At 38.8% G+C, this 15,241-nt stretch overlaps 1 protein-coding gene across 1 annotated transcript in view; it reads right to left on the bottom strand.

The window, feature by feature from the left end:
* The window catches only part of WDR49 (WD repeat domain 49), a 523,215-nt gene that overhangs the window by 22,236 nt on the left and 485,738 nt on the right, over positions 1 to 15,241 (bottom strand). The window contains 6 exon segments of the mRNA XM_070509548.1: positions 5,559 to 5,740; positions 9,322 to 9,519; positions 10,283 to 10,470; positions 12,715 to 12,798; positions 12,801 to 12,860; positions 14,729 to 14,827. Of these exon segments, the coding sequence (XP_070365649.1) occupies positions 5,559 to 5,740; positions 9,322 to 9,519; positions 10,283 to 10,470; positions 12,715 to 12,798; positions 12,801 to 12,860; positions 14,729 to 14,827 (811 nt within the window).

Genomic DNA, 15,241 nt, shown 5'->3' with positions numbered 1-15,241 from the left:
CTACTATGGGCTCTGGCAGCCCTGCCTCAGTTCTATGAGGACAGGCTCTAACTGATCTCCCCTCTCTTGGTTCTGGATGTAGAAGGGAGGAATGACGTATGACACATCCCCAAAGACCCTAGTAGGCACTAAAGGAAAGTGAAAGTGCCTAGAGTAGTGGCTTACACATAGTAGGTACTTAACAAAATATCTGGTCGCTTGCCTCAGAGACCGATAACTTTTCAATATCGTCACCTGGTGCTTGTTGGGCAGACAGTATAGAGGAGCGCAGAGTGCACTAACTCTGGAGCCAGAGCGCATGCGCTGGTATTCCTGGTTCACCTCCTGCTGGAGAGTTGACATCAGGCAAATCACCTAACTCTTTTCTACCTTGCTTTCCTAGTCATGAAATGGGGATCATAACTGTAGCTCTCTCCAAGCATTATGGTGACAATTAAATGAGTCAAACACATGAAGTCCTTAGAATAGTGCCTGGGAAATGGTGAGAGCTCAATAAGAACTGGCTACTATCCCTTGAAGCAAGGATGATATCATATTTTCCTCTCAAAGTAGGGAGCTCCAAACCCTCTACAGTCAGCTCTAACACCCTGGGAACTACCAGAATGATCAGACAGAACGTAAGGAGATGTGGCACTTCCAAAAATAATAATTTGCTGTACTAGTATTTTTAAGACTTAAATTTCAACAATTGGGTAGCCTTTCATTTGTTTTCATTTGTCATACACAGGCATAGGATAGCTATTGCCACAGATTGGTGGCAAAAGTAGAGTGTCAGTCCTTCAAGCATTTTATGTCAGATAAGGCCTGATCTAAAATGAGATTTTAATGTTTTGTATATTTTTCCTTATGGCTGTCTTTAAATTTTCTAATTGAGTTTCTCACATAAGATCTCCTGCCAGAATAATTAGGTAATCAACAGCATATAAATAATACTAAATATCAGTTCTCTCCCAACAATAATATAGAATTTAGAACATCATAATAATTTCTCAGGTCTAGAGAAGGAAACATTAATTTTAAGTGTGCCTTCTGCCTTGTATAAACTTACTGAGAAACTAATAGAAATTTCTGTTTCATTTCCCATCTGATTCTTTTATCCTGGTTTCTAATAATTAACAATTTCCCCGTAAGCAATTTTTTAAATATAGCCAAAGGGAAATGTGTCAGATAATAGAAAGTGGAGTAGACTTGCCCTTTGTTGCCCCAGAATAAGAATGAAGATCGATGAGAGTTCTACAAATGGATATATTTGACTTAACATTAGAGTCATTCTGTAATGAACAGTGGTTCAATAAGAGAGAAGGCTATGTGTAAGATGGCGAGTGCATCCCACAGGAATTATTCAAGAAGAGGCTGGGATGTGCTTCTCTTAAGGATGAGTTAGGAATTAGCCTGGTAGACTTCCAATGCCTCTTTCAAGTTCATTATTGAATTATTAAAGGTTAATAAACACGGGGAAAAAATGTTCACTCTCACAAATAAAAGAATCCAATTTCAAACAATGATGAGGTAACATGGCAACAGTTTTAAGACAATGACAACATCCTCTGTTGGTTCAGAGGCAGCCATTTCCATACACTGCCGGTGGGGGGACCCACGTGTTGGGATAGCAATTTAGAAAGCAGACCCAAAGACCTTTAAACTTTTTGACTCAGCAACTCCATTTCAAAGAATTTATTCTAACAAAGAATTCAGCTGGGTACTCTAACACGTGTGCATGGAAGTATTTAAAGAAATATTTTCCCAGTTAAAATCTGTAAACAGTCTAAATGCTTGAAAAGAAGAGAATAGTTGGGCCAGCTCTGGTGGTCTAGTGGTTAAGTTTGGCATGCTCCTCTTCGGCAGACCAGGTTTGGTTCTCAGGCTCAGACCTACACCACTCATCTGTCAGAGGCCATGGTCTGGTGGCAGCTCACATACAAAAAGAGGAAGATTGGCAGTGGATATTAGCTCAGGGCAAATCTTCCTCAGCAAAAAAAAAAGAAGAGAATGGTTAAAAAGCTACATAATAGATTCCTAGGAGTCATAAAATAGGTTCTAAACTATGTATACCAAGTCCTTAATTTTATAGAGTCGACATTTGTTTATTTGTCTAAGTACACCTGGAACAAGCCTGGAAATGAAATGCCTACATGTTGTTAATAGTTTTGCTACAGGTGATTTTTCATCGTTTTCTCCTTGCTTATTTGTAACTTCCAAATTTTCCCCTAATAAACATGCATTATTTTTGAAATAAAGAAATATTCTAAGGTTATGTTGTCTAAATTATTCATATATATAGTTTTTTTAGATTAGAATATTTGGTTGAGTCCAGAAACCAGATATTGCTATAAATTAAGAAAACGCAAGTCCGCGTGGTTTTTGTTCCCTATTTTATCCGTTCATTTACCTCTTGTTTTTTTCATTTTCTAATGGTAATTTGAGTTTTCTAGAACCTAAGGAAGGGAAAAATCTATTTCTCTGTATGAATGGTTAACTTAGTATTAGGACTTCCTGTTACTCTTTTAAATTCTATATTCATCTTTATCTCCCCAGGACTGAAATAAAGATGACATTTTACCACTTACTGACTTCTCACACATAATATTATAAAAGACCTTAAGTATTATGGAAACCTGGTATTTATGTATAAGCCAGAAGATAACATATGCCAAGGTTTTTATCCTGGAAAGAGAATGAGACCATAGCTTTAAATCATTTAAGATTTTCCTTCCTTTTTCCTGCTTCTTCCCTTTTCTATTGACTTTTTCTTTTTGCTTCTCCATCTTTCTCACCGTTTTTCCTCCTCCATCTAAACATATACCCACCTGCATACACACTCACCAAAAGTGCTTCTCCTCTGTTGTCTCTCTAAATTCTTTCAGATATTTATTCTTCTTTTATATTTTTGCATATGGACAAGAACTGGCACGATTCCCTCCTTGGATTATCTAATCTGATCAGGAATAGGGCACGTTCTTCAGAGGAATATTCTTCCAGGAAGAAAATGATCTGTAATCTCTTCAGTACTGGATGGAGGCCATGAAGGACATTTTACAGCTGACAATGATAGTGCCCTTGGATGTTTTCCACACAGGATTCCTGGTCATGATCCTGGGAGAAGTGTGGGATGTACCTACCCGCCAACTCAAATCTGACGATGTGTTTTTAACCTTTTTCTTTCAATTAGTTCAGTAATTCCAAAGTGACAGTATTCTGTACTATCTCATTACTGTAAAGTCTTAAAATTATTTCAATTCAGTGTCTGAACTAGATAAAGACAGAAATTTTAAAGATCATGGGTACTTTTGATGTATTGTCATGTGAGAAGGCGCAGTACGATAGAGACAACTTTGCTTCTTACTGCTGGAAATTTCTCCCAAGGCCTACAGAAACTTATAGTCAAGGTGAGAAGATCACTCTGCTGCACTCTTATTAATCTGGCAGAATACAAAGCTCTCACTTTAAGAGAAACCTGTGAATTTAAGAACCTACATATCAGCACTAATTTTCATAATACAAATAAAGAGTCAAGGGACAACAGGCCATGAAATAAGGTGAAAGAGAAGTCAGCAAAGAAGTAAGCAGTTCAAATTGCCAATTTTTAAATCTAAGGAAGGGCTGATAAAAAAAAATAAGTGAGTTTGTCATAAGGAATGGCAAATTAGTATATTGGCTGAAATACTCTTAAACAGGAATCTGTAACACTTGCCTTCACTCTTCTAGATGTAACAGGAAGAGAAACAATGATCTATCTGCATTACCCTGGGGTACCCTTATTTGCTGATTTGTAAAATTGAGTTGGGTGGCGGGGTGGGGGCATTCTGTCGTATCTAAAGTCTTTCCATTCCCAGCATTCTATTATTGCACAGGATTGGTCACGCTGCATTTCCCAACTGAAAAGATCCTTCTGCCTGAAAGTAAAACACCACCTGACATTTCAGCAAGCCATAATTCGAGGGCATGGAAGAGCAAATACCAAAGTATAACTTAGTCTAACAGGAGGTTTAGTGGGGAAGATTTTCTTCTGTCTCCCTGTCAGAGGTCCAAAACATCTGAAAGCAAAACAGTTAATTCATTAAGAGGTAAAAAGCATCCCCACACTCCAAAGTGAGGTGCCAGATTCCTTCTGCAAGCCAGGGAGATAGCTCCCAAACTGGCCTGGGAGCGTCCAGGCCAACCACCACTCTAGGATATGAATATGAACAGACCTAAGACGTGACAAGATAGCAGAGGAGAGAGCTGTTGGTATGCCTAGAGTCCCACTCCCACGGGAGAGGAGGGACACTTCCCCTGCAGGTCTAGCCTCCATTCACAAACACCGGTCAAAGAGTTCAACGCATCCTCTCTGGGATAACCATTAAAGGAATGCAGTAGACCAGTGACTCAGCACCTGAGAAAGCCTACAGGCAGAAAGGTGTGGCTGGAGCTCCCCGAGTGAGCAGGGGCAGAGGAGGTCACCAGGGAGGAGTTGGTGTGGCTAGGATGTGTGAGCTTCCTATTGGCCAAGCAGAAGTTAACCCAAGAGGAATTGTGCAAGAGGGGAGGCTGCCAGTGTGAGGGGACTATAACAGGAAAACACAGTGATGTGTATTACCAAAGTCACCAGCTGCTTGGGTTCAGCCACAAGAGATTGGCCAAAGAGTGCATTAATTTGGAAACATGCACTGCGGAGGTCCCTGACTGGGTCATCAAAGAACGCTCAACTGGACCCCCTTAATGCAAACTATGGACTTAAGTTAATAATAAATTATCGATATTGTTTCATGAGATGTAACAAATGTGCCCCACTAAAGAAAGACCCTGTGTGTCGTGGGGGTGGGGCATGTATGATCTCTCTACTTTCTCTACAATTTTTCTATAAACTAAAAACGTAATATATACACATGGTAAAAAGAAATCCATTTGTATTGAAGAAAATACAACGAATAAAATTATCCTCTCAAAAAAAAAGTTGTTTAATATAGAAGATGAAATTGTGAAAGCAAGGGTTAGAGAGAGCACAGGAAACAAAAGAAATAACTAAAACTGCCTGGCATTAGAGAATAAGAGGAATGTAAGAATGGAATCTAGCTGAGTGGTGGGAAGAGAAGAAACGCATGAACAACGTGAAGGGAAAGCTAGAAGCGTTAAAAGGAGAGTCCTGTCTAATAGTCAAAGTTGAGCTCATTGAACCTCCATCATATAAACCCCTGTGCACCTTACCAAAACCAGGAGTAAAATCTGACATACATTCTGAGACAGCTAGATACATACATACACGCATACACGCTGACATTGTTTTTGAGGAAAGGAGCTAATTTCCATAATTGGGTTGATGACAGAGCAGAAATAAAAGACTAGAAGACACTGAATAGAAATCAAGAATTCAGTGGAGGCAAGAAATAAGAACCAGGTATAACGCTGAGGACACAAATTCTCCCCCTGCCACACACACGCCTACCAATTTCCAAAATTTTAGAGAAATCTCAAGATAGTCATTGGACATTCCACAGAGCACAAAAGAAAGTTTGGGACAATCTTACCTAGGTTTTGTCTGGACTCCAGTTGACATGTGGGTAACGCTTAAAATTGCTTACTTGTATGCTGAGTCATCTTCATTTTTCTTATCAAGTGGAGAATGTTCTGTTGGGTCTACACATGATTCCTCCTTAGAAAGGAAAGGAGTTTCCCTTATGCTTTCTTCTTGAGTCTCACTCTCCATTGAATTAGGATCTCTTTTAGGAAGGGAAAAACAGTTTTCAGTTTGCCAATGCTTTGCCTGAAAAAACAGAGATTTGTTTTATTTTTATGAAATTTATTTTCTTTGAAAATTTCTATGCTATATTACTAACTGAAGTCCTGGGGACACAAAAAAAAAAGAATAAGATACAGCTCCTGTCCTCGAGGAACTTACAGTCTTATAAAGGACATGAGACATATACCCGTAACTTTAATAAAGGTAGACAGTGATGTGTCATAAGAAACAAACAAAAATTCTTTGAAAAGATGATAATGAACTACAAAAAAATTGACATTCCCAATTCAAAATCCGGAATAACAATATGTATATTTACCAAAAAGAAAAACAAATCTTTTGTTGAAGAATTATCAGAGTTAATTTTTTATACTACTTTCTTTGCATCTTATTTCCCCCAAAAATTCTCAAAAGCCAGACAAATTATTGGGCACTTTTTCCCAGATAATATATGTTATATAACAGTTTTCACAGATCTCGGCTACAATTCTTAATATGTATGCATCTATCAAAAGCTCCTATTGACAATGTATTTTATATTTCAAATATACAACCAATTTCCTGATGTTATGTGAAGTCACATGGTATACACAGGAGTGCACCAGGGAACACAGTGGATATGAGGGGATGTGTCATGTGGTATGAGGGGGACGTTAGGTATCCCCAGGATAGCTGACTGGCCTACAAACTGATAGCCTCGTCAGAAGGGTTTGTAAAGTAAAATGGCAAGGGCTGCAGGGGCCAGGAAGATAGTGTCAATGAGTGAATGGAACCTTGTATAAGATGATAACCAGCAAATGGAATTCAGCCTCAGTGGTCAGGGGCAGTAAGGAAAGTGGGGCCCACAATGAGTTAGAGAGAACTCATGTTACAGTTACTCTCAGGGTATGACATATGTTCTTTTTCAAGACAAGCAAGAAATCAGGATCTTCTACGGAATCTCTTAATGTCTGACACTAGGTGAGTAGGCACCAAGTCACTGGCCCCCAGATGAGGAGGAGGACAGGTGTGAATACACAAACTCTGCCCAGAACAACTGCGGTCAGTGGCTTGACAGGGGCACTGAAGAAGTGCGTGTGTCATCTAATTTCTTTTCATACCACAATCATCTGACAGTTTCCTGGGATAAATCATCTCCACCCCTATTTCTCCAACTCTAGAGACAGACATACAACACCACATTTTTAAAAATCTAACTTGAAAACCAACCTCACAACAATAGCTATGTTGAAAAATGATTCACAGTTATTTAAAAAAAATTATTTCATAAAATATATCGAATCACATTGAATTAAATTTTAAATACTTTAATCAGACAGCATGTGATTAGAAAATTGTCTTAACATAAGAAATTAAAATACATTATTGCTTTCCTCCTGTTTTTATAACTGGTAGACCAGAATTAATTCAACTAAAAGACAAATGTCTCATTCAAATGCAGGGCAAAAGTCACTATGCTGTACAAATCAAGCTTGTTCAGTAAAGATTGCTCTGATCCTAGTTAAATTTGCTAATTGGGTCTCTTCTCCTTCTTATCTAAGTATTTCCATCTGCCTCCCTATTGTGCTTTGAAAGGCTGTCTCTTCGTACACATTCTGAGGACATTCACTGTTGCTATTTTCTAGTGTCTGCTCATTTTTCTCTTCCCACCCTTCCTCCTCCACTTCCCCCTTTCCTCCTCTACCTTAGTTGCCTGTACCCCTTGGGACTATCACATCCATATTCAAGACAGCTTGATAGCAGTGAGTCCTTAAAAAAATTGAAAATCTCAAGCAGAAGGGACTAGAAAACCCAGCTGCCCAGCTTTGGAGCCTTTCTTCTCTATCACTGCTCTAGCTCTGGTGGCTCTTTCCCTGTCTTGGACCGAAGGACAAAAACCAAACCGTTTTCATGCAGGCTTTTGGGGCAGAAGTCCTTCAAAATACAAAGGATTTTACAAAACAACTAAAGAAAAATATCAAAGGCATAAAAATGAACAGTTTCACTAGCATGTACTTAATTCAAATAAAATTTACATACGGATTGTGTTTGGTGGGCACAGTTTATACGGTACCCACACCTAGAACAGTCTTATTTTTGCTTCAACTCTCCTTATTTGGCTACGGGACTTTTTATACTCCAGGAATCATCCGCTTGATGACACCTTATTTCTTTACTTGTCACTCTAACCTCCGCCTCATCTCAGTAGAGCACAGGAGATGTGGCCATGTAGCAATGTCGACATTGCATTCACTTCTCCAACTGCCAGAAAAAGCTTTCCAAATCCTTTTGTACTCAGAATGCCAGCTGTGCCCCACTCTGTCTCACTCACCACACACCTACCCACACAATCGTTAGAGTTCCCACTCAGAGGTTGTTTTTCCTGAGAAAAGTCTAGCGCTTGCCTTATTTACAGAGCAGAAGAGAGTACACAGATCTGAGTGTTACACTGAGACTCCCACATCACCCGGCCAAACGTGCGTCCACCTCCTCAGATTATTTCCTGATTTACCATCACCCTTCACATCCCAAAGGGTTGTACAAAATTCTTTCAGCACAGGCTGACATCATCAAACAGATTTCACAAAGAGAGCAACAGCAGACTTTGTCTTGCAACATGAAGAGAGGTACCTTGTTCTCACGGCACTAGAGAGACACTTGCGGTTGCTGCATAGAATCAAGTGGACTGATAGAAATTGAGGTGTCCGTGGAACTTCACACCACCATGTCTGAACAATACTGGTCGTAACAGATCAAACCAATATTTTGTAGCCAAAAGCACAAAGGGAATGGAAGCAGAGTTCCCATGAAAACAAACAGATGAAACAACAGAAATGTGAGACAATAAACAGTTTCTTTCTTCCATATCCCTGCTCCCATCTTTTTTTCATAGGCAGAAATAAATCAGAGCTAAGTTTCATGGCAGGAAGGGGTTAAAAGCATGAGCTCTGAAATGAGCTAGGTTGAGTTAAAAGCCAAACTACTATTTCTTAGTTTCTGTGAGCTCAAGCAATTTATTCAAACTCTCTGTGCCTCTGTTTCCTCATCTCTGTAAAATGGAAATAATGAAAGTTCCTCCCTCATGGAATGGGCAATCGTGAAGATTACAGGTGATAATTGATGGAGACACCTCAGAACAGTGCCCCAAGCACACAAAAAACCCTCAGCGAATGTCAGCTATTACTGTTTTGGCAGGAGGAAACCAGACGATGAACAAGGAAGTTTGTTTTTTCTAAAATTTTCTCTTCGATTATTACTTGACAGCCATAGTCATCTACCTGTTTAATAATACCATGGCTATTTTATCCACATTGTATTTTTACTAAATTTTTACATTGAAGGAATACACTTATTTTAGAGGAGAAATTGTTCTCAGAAATCCTGGACTGTGTTGAGCTGCACAGAGCCACTGTCTTTCCATGTCTCTGGTGTCCTCCGCTTGATGGAACTGCCATGCTTCATGGTAAACAGGACAAAAGATGCCTGGAGCGACATCTCCAGAAATGGAAGTCAGTTCTTTCATGACTAATGAGCATTAACAGCTGATGAGATTCAAATGGAAATCAGTCCAAGTTCATACTAAATGTCAAGTAAATACTAGAATAATAAAGAAGCAATATTTCTACCTGACCAAAGATCCAGACGGGAGCACCGCAGACATAGGTCACGCAGACGCTGCAGTCTACAGAGGAGCAGATAATCAGTGACTGGCCGCCCAGCTCACACAGCTCCAAGGAGCTGATCTGGTCTTCATGAGGTTGGAACTATCTTATCAGAGCTGGGGCCTGTGTGATTTTGTGCTTACTGGAATTAAGACAGTACTCCTGAATGAAAAGAAATGCAAGAATTCTAAAAAGTGCAGATACTAAATTATTGCAGTAATATAACACTTTTTTTAAAAAGTCAGATACAGAAATGAAAAAAGGTAAATTTGGGAGCAATAATCTGTGATCCGAATGCAAAAGAATAGTTCATGAGAACAGAGGTTAGAAGAATGGTATTAATGTTCAAAAAAGGGTTTCTAACAGATGTGACTAACTTGAGAAGTGGAAAGGAAGGAGAGAGAGATGGATGGAAAGCAGAAGGACGAACAATAAAGTCAGTTATTTGATAGAGATGAACTTTATCATGTATGGGCAGTCACGCATCATACAATTTTACAACACTAGTAGAAAATTGAGCAGGTAACCAGTGACACAAAAATTCCAAAGTAACTCATGATGACAGTAATGTTAGATGAAAGGCTAGTACTCTATTTAAATTACGTTTACAGTCGCATTTCAAATAAGGTATATCCTAATTATCTATGCTCAAACAATGTTGCAGTAACTTACTGACAACATTACATTCCTAAATTGGGTGATTGATTTGACTATATGTTAACAGAAGATTTTTAATATTGAGAAAATCTGTTTCCCATAAATTATTTAAAAGAAGTGTCACTGCACATGTAAATGTTTCCTTTAAAATATTCAGACTAAATATTTCTTCCTCTATCTAGGAAACAGACAAGACTGGATTCATAGTTATCTGCAACAAAAGGTCATCATAAGTAATAAAGGTCATGTGAGGATTTCTTCAATTTACCTCTATATTCCAGATTTTCAACCATCCATCAAGATCTCCTGTGGCGAGGTATTGATTCAACTTATCAATAGACACGATAATGGGTCCAACTCCACTATGAGCTAAAAATTCAGCCAGAAGTTGCTTCTTCAATGTATCCCAGAATCTGACATACCCAGATCCTCCACATGATACCAAGTTAGCTCCTCCTAACATGTAAAGGAACACTTAATTAGGAAACGGTGACAAAAACGTGAGAAACAAGCTCAGTGGTCTTCCCGGTGGAAAGCATATGGATGGTGGAAAGATGGGTAGCCTTGAGATCAATTCCAACACTTTAATTCTCTCAAATATAAAATGGAGATAGGGGCCGGCCTGGTGGCTCAGCGGTTAAGTGCGCATGTTCCGCTTCGGGGGCCTGGGGTTCACTGGTTTGGATCCCAGGTGCAGACATGGTACCACTTGGCAAGCCATGCTGTGGTAGGAATCCCATGTATAAAGTAGAGGAAGATGGGCATGGATGTTAGCTCAGGGCCAGTCTTCCTCAACAAAAAGAGGAGGATTGGCAGCAGATGTAAACTCAGAGCTGATCTTCCTCAAAAAAAAAAAAAGAAAAATGGAGGTAACCCTATGATAACCTCACTGGTTTATGTGGATTATCAAATAGGATACGTAAAATGTTCTATTAAATTTAGTTCTCTTTCCTTCATTCACTATTTTGTTATTATTTGGGTTTTTAAAGTTAGATAGAATTAATTTGTTCCTTTAAATGAAATTATAAACTATTAATTGCAACATTATGATGATATTCTTATTACACATAAAACCCATTTTTCTTAATGATTCATTGAACATATATACCCAAGAAGTAAGACTCCTTATGCACAGATGTGGATGCACATATATAGTTAGCACAGCATAACTATTGATTTCTCTATCCAACAGCATGCTTCCAATTCTATTTATGAGCTCATTTTAAAAATTTTCATCAGGAATTCATTTTATCCCTTATGGAACACTTTTTGGTTCATAGGCCTAGAACTAACCTTTTCATTTTGCGTTTTTACCAGCTTTGTGGAAGCACTTTACCTAAATTATTCTTCTGTGGTAAAGTTCCTATTATTATTTGATAAATCTGTAGATGACTTCCAATTTGCTTCACAAATGGACTGCTGATTAACAATCATATCTGTTTAAGGCAGAAATAATGGCATGGAGCTGCTTCAGTGGGAGCAATTTGGGAATCCTGATAACATTAAGAAGAATTAGTGTTGAGGAAATAAGAGTAATTTCAGGATAATAGTTCATATTGTGAGGATAAGTAAGTTCTAGAAAATAGAAAGTTTTAGAAACTAACCCTTCCAAAGTCTACTCTAAATATTCCACAATGTTTCTATAACTCTATAAGAGTATACCTTTATCGATTTTTAATGTTGAATATTTTTATACGAAAATCAGGAAGATTTTCCACCTGCAAATTGAATATGGGAAAGTGAATATGGAAAGCATGGATCAGATATGTCTGTATCTTTTTTCAGACATTTAACACATATATGTCTAGATTCCCAATATTAAGAAAAATCACTTCTAAACTACAATTCTTTTTTTAGATGAAAGTTCAAAAATATGCATTATTCTCAAAAGCAGATTTTTAATTTGAGAAGACGCAGGCTTCATTGACGCCATGTTAACATAGTCATTAAAAACAGAGGGAAAATTAATTAAATGGTTATGTCATATATAATATCAAACATCTACAGTAATTCATATGGTAGCACCAGTGTTAACATACATCTCAGCAGAAGCTCTAACCAGGACTTTGGCTCATTCTGGAAAGTATGTGCATCTGGTAAGGAACCCAAAGCATTACTTCCCACACTCCCCCCCCAACCCCAAAAAACAATTAAGACAGAGTAGGCAGCTCTCTTGACCTGGGATCAGCAGTTATTTCAAATTTTGCCATTGCGCCCCATCTCCAAGTTTCTCGCTATTTTTTCCTACTTCATTTGATACAGCAGCCAGTGCAGTCAGTCTCAGAGTGTCCCCTTCTGCCACATGTAGACCTAAGCTTTGGCTCATGTATTTGGAGCATATTTCTTGCTGTGCCCTCTGCCCTATCAAACCTCTTTATGCCATGGCTGGAACACCAACTCCAATTGTTGCCCATGGCCAAGAGTTTGCCCAAGTTTTTCTCACTCTGGTCCGGACATAGGCAGCACTATATAAATTGTTGATCTAGCCTGGCTCCTGCTTCTAGACCCAGCCTCCTAAGCCCTAAGCTCATTTGCCCTGGCCCATGGCCTCCCATGATCCAGTCCTGACTGCTAGCTAGATGCAGTCAAACTCTACAAGACCTAGATAGGATTAGACTGAACTCTCTTCATTGCTCCCTTTTGCAACATTTTACAATGTATCAAAGCAATCTAGAGTCAAAATATAAATAAGTATTTTACCTGTCTCTGCAATGTTTTTTCTTGCTTCAAGGAAGCAAAGCCTCATGACGGCATTATTGCGGTTGATGTCAGTCTCAAAGCCTGGTCTGCTGTGGGGTGGGTGGGGTGGCTTCTCCCGGCCCCCAGAAGCTTTGGAGCCTCTGATTCTGTGATGGAAACAGGCGTCTTAATGAAAAGAAACATCTGCTTTTCAAACGAATGCTTACAAAAAACAACAGGCCTGCCTCCATCATGGCCTTGGATGACTCCATCAAGTCTCACAATAGGTTTACAGTTTACATCCATTGAGCTTTCTGCTATTCACTTCCTCAACCCCAACTTGAAGGATTGTTTGATTCCATGTTTGTTTTGGCATATTCCGTACACGCTCACTGTGTTTTCCCTTGATATGTATTAACAGGGACTTCATTTCCTAGTCACTGCCAACATCTTACAGATCCTGTTATGTTCAAGACAAATGTGATTCTAATATCACAGCATTTTCAGCTTATTAATCATTAATATTAATCTTGCAAATAATTTAATGAACACTAGATATAATGACTATTTAAATATATTTAATGGTCTTTTTTTTAATTTTGGTGAGGAAGATTGGCCCTGAGCCAACATCTGTTGCCAATCTTCTTTTTGCTTGAGGAAGATTATCCCTGAACTAATATCTGTACCAATCTTCCTCTATTTTGTATGTGGGACGCTGCTGCAGCATGGCTTGACAAGAGGTGTGTAGATCTGCACCCAGGATGGCAACATGCTTCAGGCCACTACGCCACTGGGCCAGCCCCTAACGATCATTTTTTAGCAATATTATTTGTCAGTGAGCTACCCTGGAAAGGATATTCCTAACGACACTTCGATTATCTAATGATACCATCTCCAGACCACACTAATAAAAACTGGAGATGTTCACCTCAAAATTTATGAATAGTCTGCACATAGTTATGAAAAATCTATACACAGGTACCTTCAAAATTTCAAAGCAAGAAATTTATAGCAATGCCTCTTACATCTTCAGAAATTTGCCAGTGTCTGCTTTTCCTTCTTATCTAACCCTCTGTGTATTTAATTGTTGCCACTGTTAGGTTTGCTATAAGAACAAGATGGCGCTGTCCCGAAGGCCAGTGTAGAAGAGGAGGCAGAATTCCACCCTCTCCCTGGAGGGTTCCGATGAAGCATGATGGTTAGCTCTTTATACATACAGCAGGTCAGAGCGTTGTGCCTACAACCAGGTAAGCCCAAAATCTCTTAAGTTGGCTTTCTTACTCTTCACAAATTACTCCTTCAGCTTTTCACAAGAAAGCTTTATCTGATGACCAGTCCTCTCCTAAGATCCAAGTCAGACTCTGTGAGTTTATCCAATTGAGACAACAGAATCTTGCTGGGCCATGAAGAATGACATATTCATTACCCAAATAAATTAGTCTAAGGAAAAACCTTTAGCATCTAAGGGAACTAACATAAAACTGTGAAAGGCAAGTGTCAGGACATTTTGCTTAAGTATAAAATATTCATATGCTCTGCTAAACTCTCATAAAATACAATACACTCCCATCTAATGCTCCTCACAGGTTTCTAAGGCAAGAAATAATTTGAGATTTCCGGGTGGTGTAATATTTAATACAAGTCCTAGATTGAGCCTGAACAGCCTATCAAGTGAACACGTGTTCCCATTTTCCTACCTGGGGGTACCCAAGGTTCACTCAAAGGCAATTTGGCGAGTTTTATTGGCAAAAACTAAACAGGATAAAGAGGAAAGGGCTGCTCCCTCTTGTCAGTAATTCAGAAACGCCAATGTAGCACAAAGAGAAGAAATGGTAGGCCACGGAAAATCTGCTAAGCCAAGTGAATCTCAGGGTTCTTTTTAGTCACTTTGATAAGACACTGTTATCACTAGTCCCTTGCGCTTATAGCCAATGATCTATAATTTAGGAGCAAGCAGCATCAGGTATATGCAGTCACAACCAGCCTACTGTGCTTTGACTCAGCCACATTATTTTACTTTCAAACTTGCACTCACCCGATTTTGAGTCTAGCAGCCTCTGGTAATCAGGATGAAGGACCTAGGAAGCACTTTCTGTGCTATTGTTCCACAGAACAATTTCTCCACCATAACTGCCTAGATGAGCCAAGATGGAGAACACAAATTGCCAAAAAGTTTGAAAATGTGAGCAACAGCAAAGAGCAAAAAGTTACAAAATATGAGCAATGCAAGCAAAAATATGAGAAAATAGCATTATCATGATATCTTACATGGAATCTGGCACATAGTAGGCACTGTATACATTTTTGGAGACATGAATGAATAATAATAACTAGTATTTTTATTAAGCTTTAGAACTTACAATCCTCGCAACATACCTGTGCATAGTGTGATAGAAATTTGCTGTCATATCTTTTCCTTTTATAGTAATAAAGCACTCAGAATAAGGGCTTTGCAATTAAACAACTTGAGTCTGAATCTTGGTCCCACCACCTCCTAGCTATGTGACCTTGGGCAAGTTATTTAACTGTACAGGACGCCACCATTTCT

This window comes from Equus asinus, chromosome 5 (genome assembly GCF_041296235.1).
Source record: "Equus asinus isolate D_3611 breed Donkey chromosome 5, EquAss-T2T_v2, whole genome shotgun sequence".
Lineage (NCBI taxonomy): Eukaryota > Metazoa > Chordata > Mammalia > Perissodactyla > Equidae > Equus > Equus asinus.
This window is presented reverse-complemented; position numbering and strand designations above follow the sequence as displayed.